Source organism: Marmota flaviventris, chromosome 10, assembly GCF_047511675.1.
Source record: "Marmota flaviventris isolate mMarFla1 chromosome 10, mMarFla1.hap1, whole genome shotgun sequence".
Lineage (NCBI taxonomy): Eukaryota > Metazoa > Chordata > Mammalia > Rodentia > Sciuridae > Marmota > Marmota flaviventris.
The window spans coordinates 70,349,148-70,373,275 of record NC_092507.1 but is presented as its reverse complement, the minus strand read 5'-3'; the positions used below and the strand labels follow the sequence as shown (position 1 = coordinate 70,373,275).

Here is a 24,128-nt window from a genome sequence, read left to right as displayed (position 1 = left end):
ACAGAGAAAGTATGACAGGATTTCAGACAAAGGGTATCTTTTGATGGAAGGGCTAAGTGACATTAAAAGATTTCTAGGCATTTTTGTCTATAAAGTTTTGTTTTCCTTACTGTCTTACTGTCAGGGTCATTTCCCAAAATCTAGTGATTTCTCTCATTTATCTTCAAAGTCTAAATTTCTTATATATAAGTCTAATATGCTGATTATTTTTTATTTTTTTCAATCTTCTCTCTTATTACTCTCCTACTTGAACTCTGCTCTAGAAAAACAAACTCACTGGTTTTCCAATATTCTAAAAAATCTGTACCTTCTGCATTTTTCAAATCTTATATAAAGACTGAGACTAGACCCATCTTTTTTTAAAAGAATCTTGAAGTGCCCATTTCCATATTCTAATCATCTGATGCTGAGTCATTCAAATCATTTGCAGACTCCTGACCATCATCTTTTTCCTCAGCTGCCATTCATTCACTAACAGGAAGAATCCATAAGGCACTCTGGGGTGTGATAAAATGTGAGCACAATCCTGGGAATAAGTGATTTCTACAGAGTGAAATATTTGAACCATATTTCACAGCCCCTTAATGAATTGTTTTCTGTAAAAGATCTCTCAATCTGAATTCAAAATTGAATATTTTCTTTTTCTATTTGTTGATCCCTTGGTTTGATGCTGTATGTGGATCTCAGCTACTTTCCACTATGGATGGCAATGAGACAGTCTGATGCTAAGATTGGTGCTGGTGGCTTTGAGTTCCTACGCAACCTCTAGTATCAGGCCATAGAGATACTTGAGGAGTATACTTCCTTGCCTCCAGGGCTCAGCTTTCCTGAGCTAATTTGCTAGCATACTCTAACTCTTTTGAGAATCTTTCTCCTGTCCTTGGCACATCCCTCCAAATTTCACTGTTGGGTAGATACTTTTGGAGATACAAAAGTGAATTTGATACAGGTGTCTTTCACTACTATTAATGATTGTGATGGGCTCACAATTGAAGACCTACTGATACTGTTTTAGATGTTAAATACCTATAAAATCCCCACAAAATATTTTTGAGTAAACTACTATTATTATCCACACTTGACAGATGAGGAAATTAAAACAGAATATGTAGGTTGCTCACGTTCCCAGAGTAATTGGGTGATCCTACGTTTAAACCTGCGTTATCTGAGTCAAGAGCCTAGCCCTTAAAACTGTTCATTGACTTTCTTTGAAGTGGAGTTACCAGTGCCTGACAAGCTTGTTTTACTGCAACTCCAAATTCCTTGCCCATTTGTGCCTGGGCTGGTGGAGGAGAAATAGTTTTGACTTAGAAATACTCTACTCTCCATCCAGCTCTTTCAATTTTGTGGTTTGTAGAGGTAAATTTAACATCAGGTTTTATTTTGCAGCTTTACAAATGGGTTTCTTAGGCTTCCTTAATTTAATGAAGTCACTTAATACCATTTTTGATTCTCAGCTTGGATCCAGCATAGTTAACACTTTGTCCTTTGAATCATGTCTAATCACCATACACTCCTTTAACATTTGGTCTAACATCCTGTCAGTCAGAGTGAAACCCTATTTTTTTCCAGATCTGAAGGAATTGTTTTAATATAAGGCACAGCTCTTTCCCAGTTAGGTGTAAAATCTTGTGAAAATATGACCTAATAACTGGACCATCTTGATTTCTGCCTCTGTCAACACACCCAAGAATAAAACAAATTAAGCCATTCCCTGTTCACTTCCACAAACATCAAAGAGTAATGTAGTTCTTTTTGACACATTTCTTTAGAATTGGCTCATGAGTTTTATTGATGCCAAACAAAAAATACTCAAGGCTGAGCCGATAGCCAGGAGCCCTTCTATTACATGCAGCCCCCACTGAGAGTGTCATAACGCCCCACATTCCAAATATGATCTCTTCAGGGAAATAGCTCTTGGAATTTTTGTGAATAAAATTATCCACCAAGTTGTATTGGAAGAAAGTAAGTCTAGGATTCTGTGGAACTCAAATGTAGACCTGACAGCTCAGGAAAAGTGGCTGTGGCTACTAGCATTTCAGCCGAGACCCACAAGAGGAATAGGAGTCAGCCACTTTAATGCAGAAGGAGAGGCAGTGGAACAGAGGAGAAGGAATTAACAGTTTGCAAACGCTAACTGTACTCAATCCCCAAGGTGAAACACCCAGGTCCTTTGGACCCTTTAGTCAAAAGTATTTTCTTGTGGGAGTCTGCCATGTAAAATCTTTCCTTTCAGAATTTTAGTGTACAAATACACTTTAAGGAGCATTCTAAGATAACTGTTGTTTTTAGGCTGCCTTATGCCGACTTGAATATACATGCATAAAATATGGACTACCTAAAATAATGTGAACCTCACTTTCAACTGGGGATGTTCTTGTTGGTATTTTTCAGCTTTCTGTTGGTGATCATTCATTCGGTTGATATATTGATTTAAAAAAACAAAACAAAACTTTCTTCTTTCTGGCCAATCAGTTTAGTACTTACTTTTACAGAGGAGAAAAGAATGAACCAGTTTCACTCTTCAGATAACTGCCTTATTAAATGTTTTGATGAGAAAGGGGGTGAAAATTATTGGATCACTGAACAATATGAGAATTTTTAAGTCTTTGGATTTTCATTACTTTTCCCCTTTGTTGTCAGACGTATTCCGTATTGTATATCTTATCATTATCTTACTAAAAAAGTCATTTAAAGTCATTCATTCACTGTCTTCTCTGAAGATTAAGGAACTCCCCAAAGAACTTATTAATCATTTTAATTTTTCTTTTTGAATTCATAGGTTTGGGTACTCCACTTCTTTGGAATTTAGATTAGAAAGCAGGCAGATGAGACCCTGGTTGCTCTGATAAAAGCACTGGTATTTTTAACTATTTCTGCTTTCTCTCACCTTTTAGCACTGGCGATTAAGAGGTGCTAAGGTGGTGTTTTGCAGGACACAGCCATGCAGGGTGGTGGGAGTGGGGCCTAGTGTGAGGTGCTGTTAGAGGCACAGGTTTCCTCTGTGCAGAGGGGTGCCATTAGCTTGGAGCTGGAACATGCTGGTCTTTCTCATTGTCTTTCTTCTTATTGAAGGGTTTTGGTTTGCTGACACTTGAACATGAATTAATCCAGAATAGAATAGAGTCTGTGGCTGGTAACGATGACTGTACACATAAGAAATAAACATATAGAGGACTTTGATTCATATATTAATTTTAAATATTTTAAAAAGAATAAGAAAATGAGAAGCCAAACCTGGTTAGATTATAACTCATATATTACTCAGAAAATTACATCAAACTAGGGTGTTAAAGTAGCCCTTTTGTTGTTCTCCCACTTTGTTTATTCTTTTTTCTAACTCTAAACCCCAAGTTAAGAAAAGGAAAAATTACCTTAATGTGAGTGACCTGATAGTAGCTCTAATCAAATGGCTCCAAAGTATAAAAATAATATATCCCTGTTGAGAGTTGATGGTGGTAATGGAGGTAGACTTTTATAGACATACTCAGAATTCTGTCAGCAAAGTGCTAGGCAGGTAGTCAAAACAGGATGTTTTCTCTGTGTATTTACATTTATATAATTTTTTTTATATCTGAATCCAGAGATTTAAGACCTGGAAGGTTATGGAATATTGATTATAAATACAAATTTTCCCTATTTTTTTTCAAATTAGGTAAGTTTATTTTCTAGTTACCTATCTTTATCTTGATGAACATATGGTTTTTCTTATATTTAGTAATATTTTAAATTATTTGAGTTAATTTAATTAGCATATTATTGTTTATTGAGTGACAATGACTGTTACTCCTCTGTTAAGGAACAAAACACTTATTATGTATATATATGCTCTCTTTTTGGGACCAGGTTTATCCTGAAAAGGAGAAGAAACCATTTGCCTTTCTAATAAAAATACCTTTCTGAGTATCTAAGGCACTTGGTAAAATTCTAAATATCTCAAATAGCCACAGAAGTTTGAAAACAGAGTTTTTGAATTTTCCATTGGGAAGTTCATTTTATCAGGAAAATATTTTTCTTAATATTTTTTTCTAACAATCTACTGTTTTCTCTCTAAGGACTACATGAATTGGTTCATGTAAAATGAGACTTGAACCATTATCAAGTCTCAAATCACTTTCTCCTCAAGGCTGAAGAGTTTCATTTACATTAGAGAATAAGTTTCTCTCTTTTCTTGGGTGGCTGGGTGGGCGGTGAGGTCTTTCCTGATTGTTAATACACACACACACACACACACACACGTACTTGAGGTTACCAAGGAAGTGTGCACTAGCTCTTGCTTTGGATTGAGCCAAGCATACTGAAAGAGGAAGGACACTGACTTTAGGATTGCTATGCCTCCACCTGCACTGCTGAGCCCCTAGAAACAGGCTAGGGGTGATAGGGGATTAAGAAAAACACTCAAACATTAAGAGAGAAAGCTGGGATCAGGTGGGATACTGATCTCTGGTTGAGAATAGTGATCCAGAGCTGGCTCAGCATGTTTATTATATAGGTTTTATCATTCAAAGGTTATTTGTGGGAAAGTTTCAGCAAAGCAGCGAGGCTTAAAGGTCACAGCACTGAAGAAACATTATGGTTTTCTTGCTATGCTCAGAATCCCCTATCCCTGGGAGCTAGTATCTGAGTTTCAAGGTCAAGACTGATAACTCTGAACCTGTGCAGTTTCCTCAGGCAGGGTATCACCATAGCAACTGGGCAGTCTTAACCTGTACATTTTTTGGTGGGGGTTACTGGGGATTGAACTCAGGGGCTCTCAACCACTGAGCCACATCCCAAGCACTATTTTATATTTTATTTAGAGCAGGGTCTAACTGAGTTGCTTAACACCTTGCTTTTCCAAGGCTGGCTTTGATCATCCTGCCTCGGCCTTCTGAACTGTTGGGATTAACCTGTACTTTTGCTAAGGGGGTTCCCAGTACAAGTGCACCACAACCACGAGGCAACCAAACACCTTGATCCAAATCACTGCTCCCCACCTTGCAGTGTGTTAGTACTTATGGAGATAATGCTACTTCTAGAGCACAGGACCTGTGCTCTGGGAATATCATGGATGTAGTCTTAAAAAGGGTTTAACCTAATTGTCCTAGTGCTATGGTTCACAGATTAAATTGCATCAACTTTTTAACCCCTTTGTAGGATCATTATTAGTGTTAAGGTAAATACAAATTCTTAGAAAACCTAAATTCCTAGAATACTTAATTTTTGAGAAATCAGTTCAGTATTTTACAAAACTATAATATGGAGTAACTCCATTTTTTTTTAGGAGATGTTGGAAGTCATCCTTTTAGCTACCAATGATTGGAACCACCAAAGTCTTTAAAGACTAATAGTACATGAATTTGATGTTGGTTCTTTTATTATATAAAGATTAATTTCCTAATTAATTTGTATTTCTTATATACTTTTCAATCATCTGTATGTATTATAGATGTGTGAGAGTATTTCTAGCTTTCTTTATTGGTTTGTTGCTAGGTAAATGATATAGCTGGTTGCCATTTTTAAACGTGAACACGAAGTCATGTCTGTTTCCATGCCAACAGATCCTCCTGGGAGAGTATATTCAGTAGAAGCCCAGAGATGGTAACTCCTTTGCAGCTCCAGTGTTGCCAGCGCCTGGTGGAGCTTTGTAAACAGTGCTTGCTAGTGGTTTACAAATATGCAACCGACACAAGAGGATCACTCTCAGGCATTGGTCCTGACTGGGGTAATTCCAGGTACTGTTTACATTCTCTATTCCCTGAGATCTTGATATAAAATAATGTCACAGTACAGTTGGACATTGAGAATTTCTTTTTGCTTGGATAGGTAGGGATAAAAGTCTAAAGGCTAAAAATTACACATGCAATAATCGACAAAATATTTTTAAATGGCACATCTTTTCCTTTAAGGGACTAAACAAGGACAGCAATCACAAACCTGGACATGAGGGAAACAGCATACATGGAAATAAACTTATTTGGTTTGCATACTTATTTAAATACTTATATAAACTTATTTGGTTTACAAAATGCAGTAAGAGCATCCAAATATGTGGTAATAAATTCAACTTTTGTTTCCCAGTAGGGATATTTGAACATTTGTCCTGGAGCTTTCTTTATGGGGAAGATGCCTGTGGTTTCATCTTATTGTTCAGAAAGCCTTCACTACTCCCTTCAACACCAAAAAAAAAAAAAAAAAAAAAAAAAAAAAAAAAAAAAAAATCTGTTGGAGTTGAAATTTTGTCAAGTTTCACTTCTAATTTGAGTTTTATGACAGTTGTTAAATTGAAATAGATAGCTTTCCAAAGCTCCAAAAAAAACCCCACCCAATATTGTTTTTAAGTTGCAAAAATACAGAGTGAATTAAATAAGAAGCACATTTTTAGTATTTCTCAAAACAATTGTAGCTCCTACTAGAAATAAAATGAATATATTAGCTTTATTATGTGTACACATTTAGTACTACTCAATGTAGAAGGAAATAATCCACAATAGTCAAAAAATTCAACTAATATTTGAGTAAACAGTAAGGAAAATGGAACCACAATAGTTTGGATTTTTTGACACAGCTGAAAATTGATCTGTTTATTAAACAAAAAGATCTCAGGGAGAATAGTAAAACCAACTTTCTACAAAGTGACTGCAACAAGCAGGATCCTTAGAATATTATGCACAAAATCTTTTACAAAGATATTTTAAATCTTTGTTTTGGATTCTGTCATTGTACTCTTGTAGTACCTTTAACCTATATTAATTCTTCTGAAAATAATAACTGATTGATCACAACCAGGACAGAAGTAAAATTAACCATTTTGAAAATATGTAAATATCAAACTTATATTCTATAGTTTTTATGGTTTGATTGAAGCAAATTATTGAAATAAAATTAATTAATTATTTTCGTGAATAGTCTCGTGATGTAAAAGAATGAAATCCATTTTTTAGACATTATAGTATATAAGTAAAGAGCCTTCGCATTAAGTGGTTATATTTTCGGAGCATGATCAGGAAAACTTTAAATTCCATTCTAGAAAGGAATTCATCCAGACTATGATGTGATTTCTGCAATTCCAGATGTCATGACCCTGTTTCTGTGATGAATCATGTAGTTTTGTGGGTAGGCAAATAGGACAAAGTCTTTCTCCTTGCACCAGAAGAAGAAGTTATGCCTTACTGTTGCTTCAGGCCTTTTGATTTTCTTCTCCTTGTTGTGGTCAGAAGAGATATTCCTGACCCTGTAATGTTGTTCTTGGACTTCTGATGAGTTCTGTAATGAGATCTGGACTTCTGACGAGTGCTCAGGGTGACCCCAGTATTGTGAGTATAAGCATTTTGGAGTGTTAGTAAATACATTTTTATTCTGCCCACATTCAGAACCTTTTGAGAAAGAGATGTGGGAATCAGACACAGTCATGAATGTAGCTGTATTACTTACAGAAGTTACACTGGGGACATGGTTTAGATGTGAGATTAGTGGGTTTTCCAATATTGAATTCCAGAACTAAACTTACCTATTCCAAGGCAGAGCTGGATCAACCCAGATTTTCCTCTACCCTTGCCTGATGAAGTCTAGTGGGAGGGCAAGTGTGAATGTATTCTCTCTGCAGAATTGCTGAGCCAAGCATGCCCGTTTCTTTGAAATCCACAAATCAGATAACTCAATTATAGAACCAACCCAGATGCCCTTCAATAGATGAATGGATAAAAAAAAAATGTGGCATTTATATACCATGGAGTATTACCCAGCACTAAAAAATGACAAAATCATGGAATTTGCAGGGAAATGGATGGCACTAGAGCAGATTATACTAAGTGAAGCTAGCCAATCCCTAAAAACCAAATGCCAGATGTCTTCTTTGATATAATGAAAGCAACTAAGAACAGAGCAGGGAGGAAGAGCAGGAGGAAAAGATTAACATTAAACAGAGACATGAGGTGGGAGGGAAAGGGAGAGAAAAGGGAAATTGCATGGAAATGGAAGGAGACCCTCATTGTTATACAAAATTACTTATAAGAGGTTGTGAGGGGAATGGGAAAAAAATAAGGAGAGAAATGAATTACAGTAGATAGGGTAGAATGAGAAGATAGGAGGGGAGGGGAGGGGATGGGGGATAGTAAAGGATAGGAAGGGCAGCAGAATACAACAGACACTAGTATGGCAGTATATAAAACAGTGGATGTGTAACTGATGTGATTCTGCAATCTGTATTTGGGGTAAAAATGGGAGTTCATAACCCACTTGAATCTAATGTATGAAATATGATATGTCAAGAGCTTTGTAATGTTTTGAACAACCAATAAAAAAAAAGAAGCCAGGAAGGTTATGCTATTGGAAGTTAAACATGGAAACATAAGGAGCAGAGGGAGATAAATATTTCTCCCTAATGTCTAGCCACTAAAACCTAAGTCAATGTTACGTTAATTTAAGAACATAAATTTTTCCTCTTAAGTAAGGGAACCTTTAGCGTTTTGCTTTATATGTAGAGGTAACAATATTTGTTAGTAGCTTTATTTCATTTGTGCAGTATACCTGATAAAATGTACATATGAATTTATATTTATACATTAATTTTAAATATTTAAATAAATATGTAAATATTTTTAATATGCTTAGGAGGAGGCACACCTAAACTACTTATTTATTTTACACAGATAGAGTATAACTTGTTATTTCTTTGGTTGTACATGATGTAGAGTTACACCATTCATGCATTCATACCCATATATTGGGGTAATAATGTCCATATCATTCTATCATCTCCCCCGCTTACTCCTCTCCTTCTCTGCTCAATCCAAAGTTTCTCCCTTCTTCCCTTGCCTCCTGTTCATTATGGATCAGTATCCACTTATCCGAGAATATATTTGTCCTTTGGTTTTGTGGGATTGGCTTACTTTGCTTAGCATGATATTCTCTAGTACGGTCCATTTACCCATAAATGCCATAATTTCATTCTTCTTTAAGACTGAGTACTATTCTATTGTGTATTTATATCACAGTTTCTTTATCCATTCGTCTATTGAAGGACACCTAGGTTGTTTCCACAGTTTAGCTATTGTGAATTTGAGCTGCTGTAAACATTGAAGTGGCTGCATCTCTGTAGCGTGCTAATTTTAAGTCCTTTGGAGATAGACTGAGGAGTTGGGATAGCTGGGTCAAATGGCATTCCATTCCAAGTTTGCTAAGGTTATCTCCATAATGCTTTCCAAAGTGGTTACACCATTTTGCAATCCCATCAGCAATGAATTACACCTTTTGTTCCACATCTTTGCCAGTAGTTATTGTTGCTTGATTTTTTGATAACTGCCATTCTGTTGAAGTGAGATGAAATCTTTGAATAGTTTTGATTTGCATTTCTCTAATTGCTAGAGATGTTGAACACTTTTTCATAAATTTGTTGATTGATTGTATGTCTTCTTCTGTGACGTATTTGCTCATTTCCTTATCCCATTTATTGATTGGGTTATTTGTTTTTTTGGTGTTAATTTTTTTGAGTTCTTTATTTAATTTTAATTATAAATAAATATATAAATATTTTAATATGCTTATAAGGAGATGCACCTAAATAATTTATAAGGTGAGACATTTTGGCTAATTTATCTATAAAATTAAAAAAGAAAAAAATTGAGTTAACATCAGTCAGGTTTATTGATAATGTTTATCTTGATTAAAGATCTGTGGGATATTTCCTAGGAGTTGATGACATTTATTACATGAAAGAGAGTGGCCTTCTCAGAAATGTAATCATAGGCATAAGTAGTAAAAAGCCTTTCTCAGGGCCCATAATATCTAAGCAAATAGAACTGATATATACATCTAGGTGGTCAATTAGAATTAATTAATCTATGTATGTATGTATGTATGTATGTATGTATCTCCCTAACGGATACTAGCATTCTTGGAACCAGCTCAATATCTCACTGTAACTAGGTTTACTTGGGAAGCTTTAGGATCTCCAGCCACTTTTTGGCCTCCTGGTTTACATGGCTTCACTAGTCAGTTCTATCAAACCCATTCAGAGAACAGGAAAAGAGAAAACTTTATTCCCTTGTTTTATGAGGCTGCCATACTTTTGATACCAAAATCCAACTGGAGAATTATTGCAAAAGAGAATGAATGTTCAGTCTTAACGCTAACCATAGATATAAAAATTCTAAACCAAATAGTAACAAACTGAACCCAGAGAGTTTAAATAGGATAATATATCATGATCAACTTCTGCTTAATCCATCAATTTAAGGATGCAATAGCATTAAAAAGTGATCAGTATAATTTTCTATATTAATAGAATAAAAGATCACTTTGAAAGACATAAATAAATCACTTGGTAGAATTCAGTGTACATTCTTGATTTAAAAACTCCTTAGTCGCCTAGGGAAAAAATTAATTCCACAGTCTAATAAAGGATAGCTATGAAAATATCACAACAAACAAACCTAAATGTTGAAGTGTTAAAGGCTTTCCTTTTCAAACAAAGGACAAAACAAGATTTCTCATTACCACTACTTCTATCCAGTATTGTGCTGGAAGTCCTAGATTATGTAATGAGGAAAACAAAATAAATTAAAAAATTAGGTTTGAAATAAAGAACTAAAACTCATTACCAGTAGGTATGATTGTGCTGATACACATATAAACAAATTTGTAGATTCATTTAAGTGAGTGCAACAATTTTGATGAAATCAAAGTCAATATAAGAAAATCAATTGCATTTTCTATATTAACAACAAATAGTTAGAATATGAAATTTTAAATACGATTTTAAATATCTTGAAATTATATGTAACCCTTAAGAATAAGTTTGTATGATATGTCAAGATCATTGTATTGTCATATGTAACTAATTAAAACAAATTAAAAAAAAGAATAAGTTTAACAAGAAAGGCAAGAAAGCTTAAAAACATGAAAAGATATACCTTATTCATCATTGAAATGATTGTTATTAATTTGTCAGTTCTTCGCAGATAGTTTTTGTACATATGTAGTTTTCAACTAATCTTATTTTTATTTACTTTTGGTAAGGAAAATATTAAACCAAAGCTTTTTTTTTTTAGCATTTATAATACAGAAAAGCAAAGGAATAATCTTGAAATAAACTATGAACTGGTAGAATTTGTTAAGTACTGTGTACAAAAACTTATAGTAAAGATAAATTAAGCCAAGATAATATGAAATTGGCAAAAGCATAAATAATTGAGCCATAAATAAACCCAGGCCTACATTTTGACTTGATTTATGACAAAAAAAGGGGAATGCTTTACTTATGAAGAGTGGGAAAAAGAAGTTTGTTTAAAGAAGTTGTGCTTGACAATTGGATTTCCAAATAATAATTTTAAAAAGGACTTGACTTTACCCATGCCATAAATAAAAACGATTTCCTGGTGAACTGAGTAAACCAGTAAAGCAAAACTAGTGCTTTCAGGCGATAATATGGGATATATTCATGAATTTGAGAAGTTTAATAGTTATAAAAAGAGGACTGAAAAGTGCTAATCATAAGGCAAAAGATGAATATATGTGACTGTGTTAAATCAGGAACATTTGTTCATCCGAATACCCTATTCAGGTGCAAAAAGCAAGCTGCAGGATGGAGGAAGGTATTTGCAACCCATAAGATACATTAAAATGTTCTTGTACATATTATATAAGAATTCCTACAAATTTCTAGCAAGAAAAAGAGACCACTGAATAGGAAAATGGGGAAGAAATTTGAAAAAAAGACCAACAAACATTTGAAAAAGTATTTAAGGTAATTAATAATCAGGGAAATACAAAATCTAAAAAATAATGCATATCCAGCTCTGCATACCAAGAGATGACAGGAATGTAGAGAAATGGGAACTCTCTTACATTGCTGGTGACAGTAACAATTGACACCTTTTATGTACAGTTCAGTATCACATACTAAAGTCTACCTGTTTTGCAGCTATTCTACTCCCAGTATACTCTTGGTGGAAATGTGTGGGCATGGGCACCAAGACACTTAGTAGAATGAGCATTGCAGTATTTGCTCATAATATGTGAAAATTGGAAACAATTCAAATATCCATGGAAGAATGGATGCATTTTCTTGAATATTATCCATACAGTGGATATTAAACAAATTGCACATCCAGTATAACAACATGGATGAGTCTCAAACATAAAGTTGAGCTAAAGAAGTCAGATATAAAGGAATACATATTTTGTCCATTTATTTAAAATAAGAATATGCAAAACTAAATTATGTTTAAGGAATACATACTTAGGTGGCAAATAAGGAAATTACCATAAAGGTTAGGATAGTGATTACTTTATGGGGAGGGAGTGCGTGGAGATGCTGTAATTCAGAGCTGAAGGATGCTATGAATGTTCAGTTACCTATCCTGAGAGGTAGTTATGCAAATACTTATTTTATAATACTCATTAAATTGGATATTAATATTTTATGTAGTTTTCTGAATGTGTATTATACTTTACAATTAAGAAGTTTTAAAAACTGAGGAGTTAAATACATGGCGCCATTTACGGCCCTACATTATGATAAGTTTGACACATGTTCTTGCTAGTGAGGCTGATGCTCATAATACATAAATTATTAGAAGTATTTCATTTATGTACACTATCACATTGGCGCCATACTCTGCAGGCATGGCAGAAGCTACTGGACTTTTTTCACAACTGAGAAAACGAAAAAGTCTAAAGAAGTTAAGTGGTTTATCAAAATCCACATTGCTAACACGTGACAGAGGTGAAACTTGAAACCAGTGCTTATCCCTTAATCTCCCAAATCAAAGTTAAAAATCAGAACAATGTATATCTGCTATAATTGGTATTTTAAAAAGTGCAAAATAGTAAGTGCTGGAAAGGGTGTGAAGTTGGAACCTTCCTGCATTGCTGATGAGAATGTAAGACAGTGAAGCAGCAGTGGAAAATAGTTTGGCAGTATCTCAAAAAGTTAATAGATTTACTGTATGACCCAAGAAATACATTCCTAGGTATATACCCAAAGGAATCGAAAACAAAGACTCAAACAAAGAAATACTTGCACATCAGTGTTCACAGCAGCATTTTTTACAACAGCCAATAGGTGGAACCAATTCAATGGTTCATCAACAAATGGACGGATGAACAAATATGATGTACATATATAATGAAATATTATTCAGCCATAAAACAAAATGGAATCTGATATACAAAACAACATTGATGAACCTTGAAAGCATGCTGAGTTAAATAAACAGACACAAAAGGACAAATATTGTGATTTCCATTTACATGAGAATAGGGAAATTTGTAGAATAGGGAAATTTATAGATGTCACCAAGGGTAAGGAGGAGGGGAATGAGAAATTTTTGTGTTTGTGTGTGGTGTTGGGGATTGAACCCAGGGCCTCATGCATGCTAGGCAAGTGCTCTACTACTGTACTATATTTCAGCCTAGAAGGATGGAAAATGGGAATTAGTATTTAATGAGTATAGAATTTATGTTTGGGATGATGAAACTATTCTGGAATCTGTGGTGATGGTAACATAATATTGTAAATGTACTTAATGCACTAACTGTATTCTTGATAATGGTAAAAAATTATAAATTTCATGTTATATCATTTTACTATAATAAAAAAGTTTTCAGAAAATACTGGAAATATATTCTGATGAACTTTGCCTACTCTCCATTCCCCCACCAGGCAGCTGAGTTTATTCTGGTTTGGGGTGTGGGGGGGTCAGATGTCTTTGGTCCTATTCCAGGAAGATCCTAGAAAGTAGGTAGAGCATACATTTCCCATTTCCAAGGTTAATTTCCTACCAGTTTTGAAATGCTTCATGTTCTAGAGATCCTCCACAACTGACAAGAGGGAACATAAAAGACCAACCAATTCTACATCAATCAGGAATAAATGAGTGTGTGTACTATGTGTATAGGAAGAGGGTATGTGAAGATGCTCGTGCCTAGCCTTAGAGAAAAGGAGTGAGGCTATGTGGGTGAAGCAGATGGAAATAGGGTGATCTGAATTATTTCTCCTTGGCATGAGGCAGCTGAGGTAGCCTGTTTTGTATATAAAAAATAAACTAGCATAAAGATAAAGATGTAATTTTCAGACTTTTTGGTGTTTTACAAAAACTCTTTAGACTTGGTCTTTAAATTTGCTTCCTTGAGGTAGTTTTCCTGTTTAAAAATTCAAATTGTATTACTTAACTCCATTGCAAAGAACATTCAAAAATATTCTTTAGTGTTCAGCTACTGTGGGAATCTACCAAGAGATAATAATGGAAATATTAAGACAAATAGTAAATATTATTTCTCTTTAATGCTTTAAGTAAGCAAACTGTTTCTTCTAATTTAAGTTCATATGTACTTCTTTATCTAGTCTTAGAAAAAGCTTTTAACTTTTTCTGCTTCTATTGAAAAGTTTGATTTTGTGACATGTATAATATTTTTTTATTTCAGCATTATTTCATACTTCATATTTTTGCAAAAATCATATAATTGTACCCATTAGTTTAAAAATTTAGATTCATGTACAATGACAATTATGTGAAATTGTTATGACAACATAGTATAGTGGTGATGAGCAGTGACACTAAAGCCGACCTTTATGGCTTTGAATCCTGGTTCACACTTACTAGCTGTGTGACCATAGGAAAGGAATTTGACCGCTGTATGTATCATAGAGTTTATTTATACATAAAATGTAGCTAACAAGAATATCTAATATATAGAATTGTTGTGAAAACTAAGTGAATTAACATTTGTAAGCTACTTGAAATATTATCATGCTCACAGAAAATGCTATTTAAATATTTGTTTAATTAAATAGAAGTTAGCTGTGGTCCAGACTTTGCATTTTTATTTTTTTATGTGTGAAATGAAGATTTTTTTTAACACAAAAGTTTGTGTGAATATTACTGAAACATAAATAGTAATGTTTGCTTAGAAATTCTTTGTAAGAAAGTTGGTAGAAGTTACTCTTTACTATGTAATTACCAGTACAGTCAGAATGCATTTTCAAAAGAAGATAGATCTGTCAACTAATACAGAATAGTGGGTTTTGATCAAACACTTTAGTTGATTTTATACCTCTGTCCTAAATAGAAAGGGAAGCTTTTACATAATAAAAGGTATCAGATTAATCATAACTCCACTAACTCTTGACATAATAATTAATCAATATAAATTACCCATGATGTTAAGAAAATACATAATCTGTGATATGAGAAATCAATTATTTCATTATTCATCATTCATTATAGAATTTTGATTTAATTTACTTTGTTGTATATTATTTTACTGGTCTATTAACTTAATAATTTGAGCAATTGCTTATAGTTTTTGATGTTAGATAATAGATTTAGTGGATATTATTAGATAATTTATGCTGAAAATAATGTTTATGTATATTATGGAAAGTGCTGCCATTTTAATTTGAACGCTGTACAAAGTTGATTATAATGAATCCATTTTCTTTCAACAAAATTCAAATAAAACAAATATAAATATAACTTTCCATTGACAGGTTACGATAGTTTCCAATATTGTCTAACATAGAATAGTAGCTAATAGTATTCTTGACCTTCACTTTTTTCATTTATCTATGAATTTATTATTCTGTCACCAAAGGATTCTGATGTCAAATGAAGAGAATAAAATGAATATTTTTATTCTTATTGTTTATTTTTAAACCACTGCTAATTACCAGTCTCCTTCTGTTGCTACTTATCCTCTTAGAAATTTCTCATAGAGATCTTTGTTTTGACTTTTTAGCAAATTCCTTTTCAGGATTACTTGGACTTACACTTCAGATAGAGTTGTTTATTTGTATTTTTTCATTTGGATTTCCTTGACTGTTTCTCTCTAGACATATAAATAGGACCGGCATAATGCTAATCAACGTTTTTCAAAGAAAAGGGATTATATGGGTGTATGATTTTCTTTGGAAATTCCAAATTTCCAGAGCTTTGAGTGAAAAGTAAAAAAAAAAAAGCAGCGGGGAGCATTTATCGGCAAATATGACATTAATCAATATGAAGTTACTCATTGTCTTTGTCTGTCTGATTTATTATGAACAATCACATATTTTACTATATTAATATTAATAGTTTATTTACAGGATGCTGCCCTGGGGTCCAGTAGAAATGTGTAGTATATACGCTATATTGTCTTTGTAAAATCAGGAAAAATCACATCGTCTAAAATACATTTAGTTGTAAGGGTTATACATAACCTGTAATGATCAGCACTGAATAGCCTAAGAATATAAAATTTCTAATCTAATTATGAATGTTAGTCTTTAACTTTTTCTTTTAGATTACCCTTAGATATAATACATCAACAATATATTTTAAATTCTAATCAGTATTTCCAGCTTCTTGGAAACATAATTACTGTTAATATGGTTTGTCAAAAATTCTCATATCCCATATTTTAAAGAAATATTTAGCTCCACACATTACTTACAGGGACTGATGATGGATTCTAAATTAACACGAGCCACATAAACAGTTTCATAGCATTTGAGTTCAATGATTGTTTATGGGATATCTTGAGATAATAATATCATATGTTGCATCTATGTTCAATTTTTTGAGTAAAGTTCTATGAGCTTCCTTGACCCCTGATCTTGGGGAGAAAATCTTTTTATATGAATTGCACTGTTATTCCAGTAACATTTTTCATGTAGGGTGTATAAATTACTAAACACATAGCCCTTTAGTGAGAAATGTTAATACTAATTTGCTTGTAATAATCTAATTTTTTACCTGTCATTTTTAGGTATTTACTACCAGGAAGTACCCAGTTCTTCATGAGGACACCAATCTACAACACAAAATACAATTCTCCTGGAGTGACTCGCTCCAATATTTTGTTTACATCCCGATATGGCCATTCATGAAACTGAAAGGAAGATCCATCATAGGTCATGCATAATAGCAATTAATTTACTGCCTCAAGTTGAACACACAAAGACAGTAACCATTAAGTGCTGTTTTATGTATATATGACATATATGTGTGGAAATATATGCACACATGCACTCAAATTATATATGTATGTATATATATTTATTATAATATATGAAAGAAGAATTAGCAGAAAACTGAATATAAGATTTAACCTTTCTGGAAATGTAATAAACCATGTTAAATTGTTTACACAAATATGTGAATGTCTAGAATTTGCTAGGTTTATAATTCCTTCCTACTAGAAATGTTATTTTTGCTGCAGAGATTATAAAATGGAATTGATCTTGATGATCCCATTACAGTGTTAAATTATTTTCTAGATAACACGGCTTTTGACTTGAAAAAGCATTAATAGTATAATATATTATAGTTCTGTTACACTAGCCATTTAAAATGAAACACAAAAGATTGAGAAGCCTGGTGTTGCTTGATGATGGGATTAAGTATAAAAATGGGCTTACCATTAATATACACATGTAAAGTACTAGAAAAAAATCCCAAACTGATTTTCCTACATTTTTATTCCTCTGTGTGGGAATTCATCAACATGTTGTAATAAAGTACATTTTCAGTAAGGATCTGGTAAGATCATATTATGATCTAAAACAGAAGACAATCCATTGGGCTAACAATAAAATGTAATATAGTTTATATCTTTACATTTTATAGGGAGTCATGGAAAGGAACAGAAAATGATGGTAATGACAGAATTCTATATGACTGTTGTGTCTCATAACATTTTTATTTGGAAAATATGTCTTTGATGGGTAAACATATGCTTAAGTACAATTCTTCTGCAGAAGTACAAGAACAGACATTTCAAACTCATTTTGGTGTTAAAAAAATAATGCATCACACTTATTATATAATAAATCTCTCAATCTTGACACCAATTTACAAAGTTTAGTATGGTAGTTTCTCATTACACCATGGAAAAATCTAAATGATTCTGAATACAAGATTCTAGTAGCCACATATTACTAATCATTGACATACCCTTGAGAAATTTGTTTTAATCAAAGTACAGTATGAAGTTTTCTTCCTGTCAAATGTTATTATGGATAAGTTTCATAGCAATTTACTTCGATTTCTGGCTTATGGTTTGAAAACCAATGAGTGAGCCTTTAGTTTTCCACAAATATATAAATACCTCTATCATTGAACTCCTTAGAAAGTATATTACTTTCAGAAATTTATTGAAACTTCCTCACCCAGTGGTTCTTCTCATAGATGCTAATGTATTTGCAAAATTCATGAATGTTGTACTTCTTTGTAATATCCTAAAATTTATTTCCAGTAAATCAAGAAACGGCCTCACAGCAGGAGAACTGAGACAGGCAGATTGGCCTGGTTTAATTCAGAAGCTGGATAGTTGACAACCCAGAGTTGTAAGTCAGACAGATTTTTGCTTTAAGGCCATCTTCTGAGAGTGTTGGACCGAAATGATTTATTTCTTTCCTAAATTATTGCTCGTTACTTTATTCTTTTGACTACTTAACATCCACATTCCAGTTGGGAACTTTCTTTGCTGGATGCATCCCAGTTAATTTGCCATTGTCATTGTAGGAAAAGAGGACAAGATATCGGGATGAAGGAAATTCCTAAAAAGTGTTTAGGACTCTATTTTGTGAATTCTTAAACATGGTGTAGCTTTTCCAAAATAAATAATGTAAACACTGGGCTCTTATAACACCACTGTAAGAATGATCAAAAAGTCAGTCATTTCATGTAGTATTTTTAGTCATTTTTTTTTTCAAATTCATGCTTTGGCCATGAAGGAGACACAACTTGCAATGGCTGATAAATGCTGTCAACCCAGTTTGATGGTCATTCACTTGCTTTAGCTTAAGTCACAAATGGTCACTTAATTTTCTCTAGTATATGTTTTAGAACTTCTGTGTTTATTCATACAAGAGTGAAATTTTTATTTAAAATAAAAAAATGAAAATGTTCAACACTGGGAGGAACCCTTCCTCCAGAAACACACTCACACAATTGAAAGATAAAAGTGAATTTTAAAGAATAGAATTACCCTGCTATTTGATGAACTAAATTTTACTTCTCTAGCTACATACATCTGGCCTTATTTTGAGCACTAGAATTTTATTACCCACATTTGCCTTTTCATACTGATCTGCTTTGATATGATGAGGTTATGAATAAAAGCCATTTGCTCATTGTTTATATATGCTACCTGGCATGCTGTGCACTCTAGCTGCTGTAGTGCTATTCCCTAATGAGCAACTAAGAGGAGAAGACACAATAATGAACCATGAAGTCTCCAGAGACCATAGAAATGCTTTTGAGACATAAAATATCCCTTAGTTTTTATTATAAATTTTTTATTCACAGGGTAAAAATATATCAGCATAAGCAATAGTACAAATTCAACTGTTTTTTTTTTTTAAGAGAGAAAGTAGCTTTATTTGAAAAACTGTGAAAGCTGTTCTCACCAGGGGTTTTAAAAGGGAATTTGGTTTACTTACAATGGAAGCATACTTTCACTATGATATAGAAAAACATACCCCTAAATTGGGTAAATCTTAAGACTGGAATGCTTACCAAAGCTATAAGATTGGGTTGATTTCCAGATTGTCTAGGAAAGAACCTTTTTATTTTAAATCATGCCATACCAACCCAGTCTGAGATTGCAAATTAGTTTTCACTCAAATATTCCAGCATTGTCGATTAGTTATCATTTGCTTTATATGATATATTAAAGGTACCGTTCTTCATATTTTGATTCATTTTATAAGCAATAAATTTTAATGCATTTAATTTACTGTAAGAATATAAAAATGATGTTGTAACAGAATCAAGCATGGAAATGGAAAGGGTAGCCTCTGTTTAGTATGTAGTTGTATATTACAGATAAGATGCCAGGATATGTACACAAATTTTGTTATATGTCTACGTTAGGTGTAAATACACCAAAATTTCCTTAGTTCTTCCTCCCCAAATTAAAAAACTACCAAACCAAACAACAAAAGTCCCTTTCTTTTCATTTAATATTTATGCACAATTAGATAATAGTGGCTTCTAGTCATAAGAAATTGAGGGCATCCAACTAAGTGATGTTCATCTAGCTGCCTGACCACAGACATTGTGGCCTTCTGAATTTGGGGGTAATTGGTTACAAAGCAATAGATAACTAATACATCTCAGAGCCTCTGACTATTCTACTATTAGTTTGACAATTTGTTTTTTAAAGAGATTATTATTGTGGCGTATGTAAAAAAAACTGAAAATGATCTTATTTTAATTTTATTTTTAACTTAGTAGATGAGAATGGAATTTTATCTAACTTGAAATTTCAGATGTTTTAATATAAATAAATTAAAATATCTTCTTCTTTAAAATGTGAAAGTCATTCTGTGTAGAAATTCTCTTCAACACACTACAATATTCAACATTTTCAAAAGTACCCAAAAAAGCTTCATAAATTTTATTATTTAATTTTCTGTAAAGCATTGATTCATTCTTAATTATATATTCTTCAAAAATAATAGGAAGTACCTCAGGAGTGACAGAAGATGCTTCCCATTTTTGTTTTGTAATGCTAATTTACATTTTGAGTCTTGGTTTACTTCATTCTAAGAGTTAACAATAAAAAAATGTAACTATTTAATGAATTGTCTTCCTGTGATCTGATGATTTTTTAAGTATTTGCTCTTCTTTTTAAATTGAGAAATTTGTTTTTGAGAGTCATATTATCTAAATCTTTAGTTATCTAAATATTTTGGACTAATGTTAACTTAAAAATAAATTAAAATTTAGAAATATATTCATGATGAAAATTTTATTCCTTACATTGCTTTCTGTTTCTCTTCTCCCTCTTATCTTTCTCCTTCTCTGAATGCCCTTTCAAGCTTTGAACTTTGCATGGACAAAGTCAAGAAAAGAGAAATCCTGCTTTTTAAACATTCATTGTCCTTGAATTTTATGGTATGTGTTTGCCTGAACAACAATAAAATTTAGATCCAACATGTTACTGGATCAAGTTCAGTTTGCTGAGATTTTTAGGAACCGGGTTGAAGTCTCTATGCCTAAAAAAGCATTAATTACTGGATCCATACAAAAAGCAAGATACGTGGCTACAAATAACATTCTTGCAACCAAAAGTTTTAATATTAAAACTTATTGCACACTTTGAGACTGCAGCCATTTTTTTATCTATCATAAATATGTATATAATATATTGAAGGAAAATTGTTCAAATAACATATCCTGTATTAACTGGGCTGTCTTACCTAAGAAGAGTAAATAAAGCTTTCATTTTATCCCCTGCTACTAACTTGAAAGCTATTGGTAAAACCATCACTCAATAGACTAATTATTCTTAAATTAGTAAGAAGACTTACCTTACAAAAGTGACCCTATAATGCTGATATTTCTCTTTCAAAGGCTAACCACAATTCCCTGTCCTGAGTTCATACAGTAATGACTATACATACTATAACATGTGATTAATGGATTTACAGAAGGTTTTGGATTTGAGGATTAGCTTAAAAGCAGTACATGTACTAACACAAATCATGACTCAAATATTCCCATGTGCTTTACAACCTGTATATGAATCCAAATATTGTCACAGAAAATGTGCTTGAAATGTTAACACAGTATGCAATTAGCATTGCATTGTCATGCTCCAGCATGTGGTATCTGTATGGTGAAGTTATTTCAATTACTCAGATATGTTACTATAATAAAAAAGGTTTAACATAAGAAAGCCTACAGTATGTCATCAAATGCTTATTTCTGTTTCTCTCTCTCTCCACACATACCTCCCTCTCCCCCTGCTTACTTTAGTAATAGAGATTGGTTTCAAATTAAGCTTTCAAGGTGATGAGATATATTTTCACAATAATTTTTGCTGCTGTACGGACAGCAGTAGCACTATCCAGGATAGTGCTACCTGCCATTAAAGTCAGGTCAAGTAAACAAAATGGGTTTGAACTCCTCTTTTGGTTAACTGGAAGGCAGATAGTTCTAAAATTTAGAAATTTCACTTTTATATCTTTCTAGTATTGTGGATTATAGGAACAGTATTAGTAATCTGATTAGAATTATGTCAGAATCTCAGGCATGAAGTTCATTTTTTTCTGGAATTTATAATTATTCATCATTGTTGAAATTTACACAGTAATCTTCAAAAGGAAACATGTCCTATTGACCTTCATACCGTTGTGATTTAAGATAATTACATATAAAGAATTTGGAAATGTTTTCCTTCATTTACTTAGTTTTTGCAATGCTGGGAACTGAACTCTTTGTGTATGCTAGCCAAGAATTCTACCTGTATACCTCAACTTAGAATAATTTTCCTTAAAAGAACAAAAGCACTTTGGATAAAATTCCTATCATCCTAGGGGCAGGGTTTGTATACCTGAGAACTGAGCTCTTTAAGAGGCCGAGGCAGAAGTTCAAGTTCAAGTCTAGTTTGGGCAACTTAGTAAGACCCCTGACTCAAAATAAAATAAAAAGGCTGGGCATAATTAAAAGAGAATAAAATCATGGCATTTGCAGGTAAATAGATGGAGCTGGAGAATATAATGGTAAGTGAAATTAGCCAATCCCAAAAAGCCAAATGCCAAATGATTTCTCTGATTTAAGGATGCTGATCCATATGCATATCCATAATATGCTGTGGGGTGGGGGTGGGTGGGAGAATTAAATGAACTCTAGATAGGGCAATGGGGAAAAGGGGAGGGAAAGGAGGGGGGAAAGGGGTATAGGGGTAGGAAAGACAGTGAAATGCGATGGTCATCATTACCCTAAGTATATGTATGAAAACGTGTGGATGTCACATCCTTGCTTTACTAATAGAGATTGGTTTCAAATTAAGTTTTCAAGGTGATGAGATATATTTTCACAGTAATTTTTGATGCTGTACAGACAGCAATAGCACTATCCAGGATAGTGCTACCTGCCATTAAAGTCAGGTCAAGTAAACAAAATAGGTTTATTTATTTGACCTGACGTTAAGGAGGATGTGACTCTACTTTGTGTACCACCAGAGATATGAAAAATTGTGCACTATATGTATAATATGAATCGTAATGCATTCTGTTGTCATATATAACAAAGTAAAATTTTAAAAAAGGTTGGCATGTAGCTCATTGTTATAACACTTACCTAATATGCACAGGTCCTGAGTTTAGTCCCCAATACTGGGGGAAAAATCCTATCATGTTGTAGGTACTTTAATGTATGCATGCCTTGCATTAACAACCAGATTGTATAAATGTTAACTTTTCAAAAAATATATATTTAAAATCATATTATTTTTGTAAAGTTAAAATATTCTATACAGACTTTAAAAGTTGGATTCTTTGATTTTTTTTCAGTGAAGATAAAGATGAGGTGTGTGGTTTGGCATCTCCCTATTTTACTAAATAATTGACATATATCAAATTTTTATATATATATATATATATATATATATATATATATATATTCCATATTATAATTCCATTTAATTAAATTTCTTAAGTATTTAAAATTATAAAGCAAAACATTCTGACATAATTTCTAGTGTCAGAAAACTACATACAGTGCCTTGAAAATGAATATTAAGTTGTTTTGTAGAGAGTAAGATACAGGCATTTCTAGCTCCCAAAAGCAAAAACTCAAATGTTTTCACTGATATGTGGAAACTACCCCACAATAAAAAGGGAGTGGGGAAGAATAGATATACAGTATATTGGGGAATGAAGGGAAGAAAGAGAGAATAGTGAAAGGAAAGACAGTAGCATGAATCTGAAATAATTTTCCTGTGTACATATATGAAAACACCATAGTGAATCCCACCATCATGTATGTTCACAAGAATGGGTTTCTAACTAGAATGAGATATATTCCATGCTTGTGTAATTACATCAGTATAATACACATATTCTATTGTTGTGTATAACTAAAAAGAACTAATTAAAAAGGATATAGGCTTTGAATGCTTATTCATTACGTATATAGAATATGGTGACAATAATGCCCATTGCCATGGTCAAGTAAAATTTGAAAACACTGACTGTAAAAGTTGGAATGTGTTTCTCTACTTTCAATACCTCTGAGTCTTTAGTATCTCAAGATGCACTTAGAATCCTAGAAGGGGGTACCGGAGATAAAGCTCAGCTGTACAATGCTTGCCTCACATGGAAAATCTAAATCACCCATTAGCAGAAAAGAACTTTGCATTATATTATGGAATAT

The 24,128-nt window shown here is 32.9% G+C and overlaps 1 protein-coding gene across 4 annotated transcripts in view; it reads left to right on the top strand.

Moving 5' to 3' along the window:
* Ttll7 (tubulin tyrosine ligase like 7) overlaps window positions 1–20,905 on the top strand; it is a 153,363-nt gene extending 132,458 nt beyond the window's left edge. For all 4 annotated transcript variants that reach the window (XM_071617983.1, XM_071617985.1, XM_071617984.1 and 1 more), the window contains 2 exons: window positions 5,541–5,714; window positions 16,729–20,905. In XM_071617983.1, coding sequence (XP_071474084.1) covers window positions 5,541–5,714; window positions 16,729–16,849 — 295 coding nt within the window. In that variant the 3' untranslated portion in view covers window positions 16,850–20,905. The remainder of the gene's footprint in view (window positions 1–5,540; window positions 5,715–16,728) is intronic.
* Window positions 20,906–24,128: the final 3,223 nt, after the last annotated feature.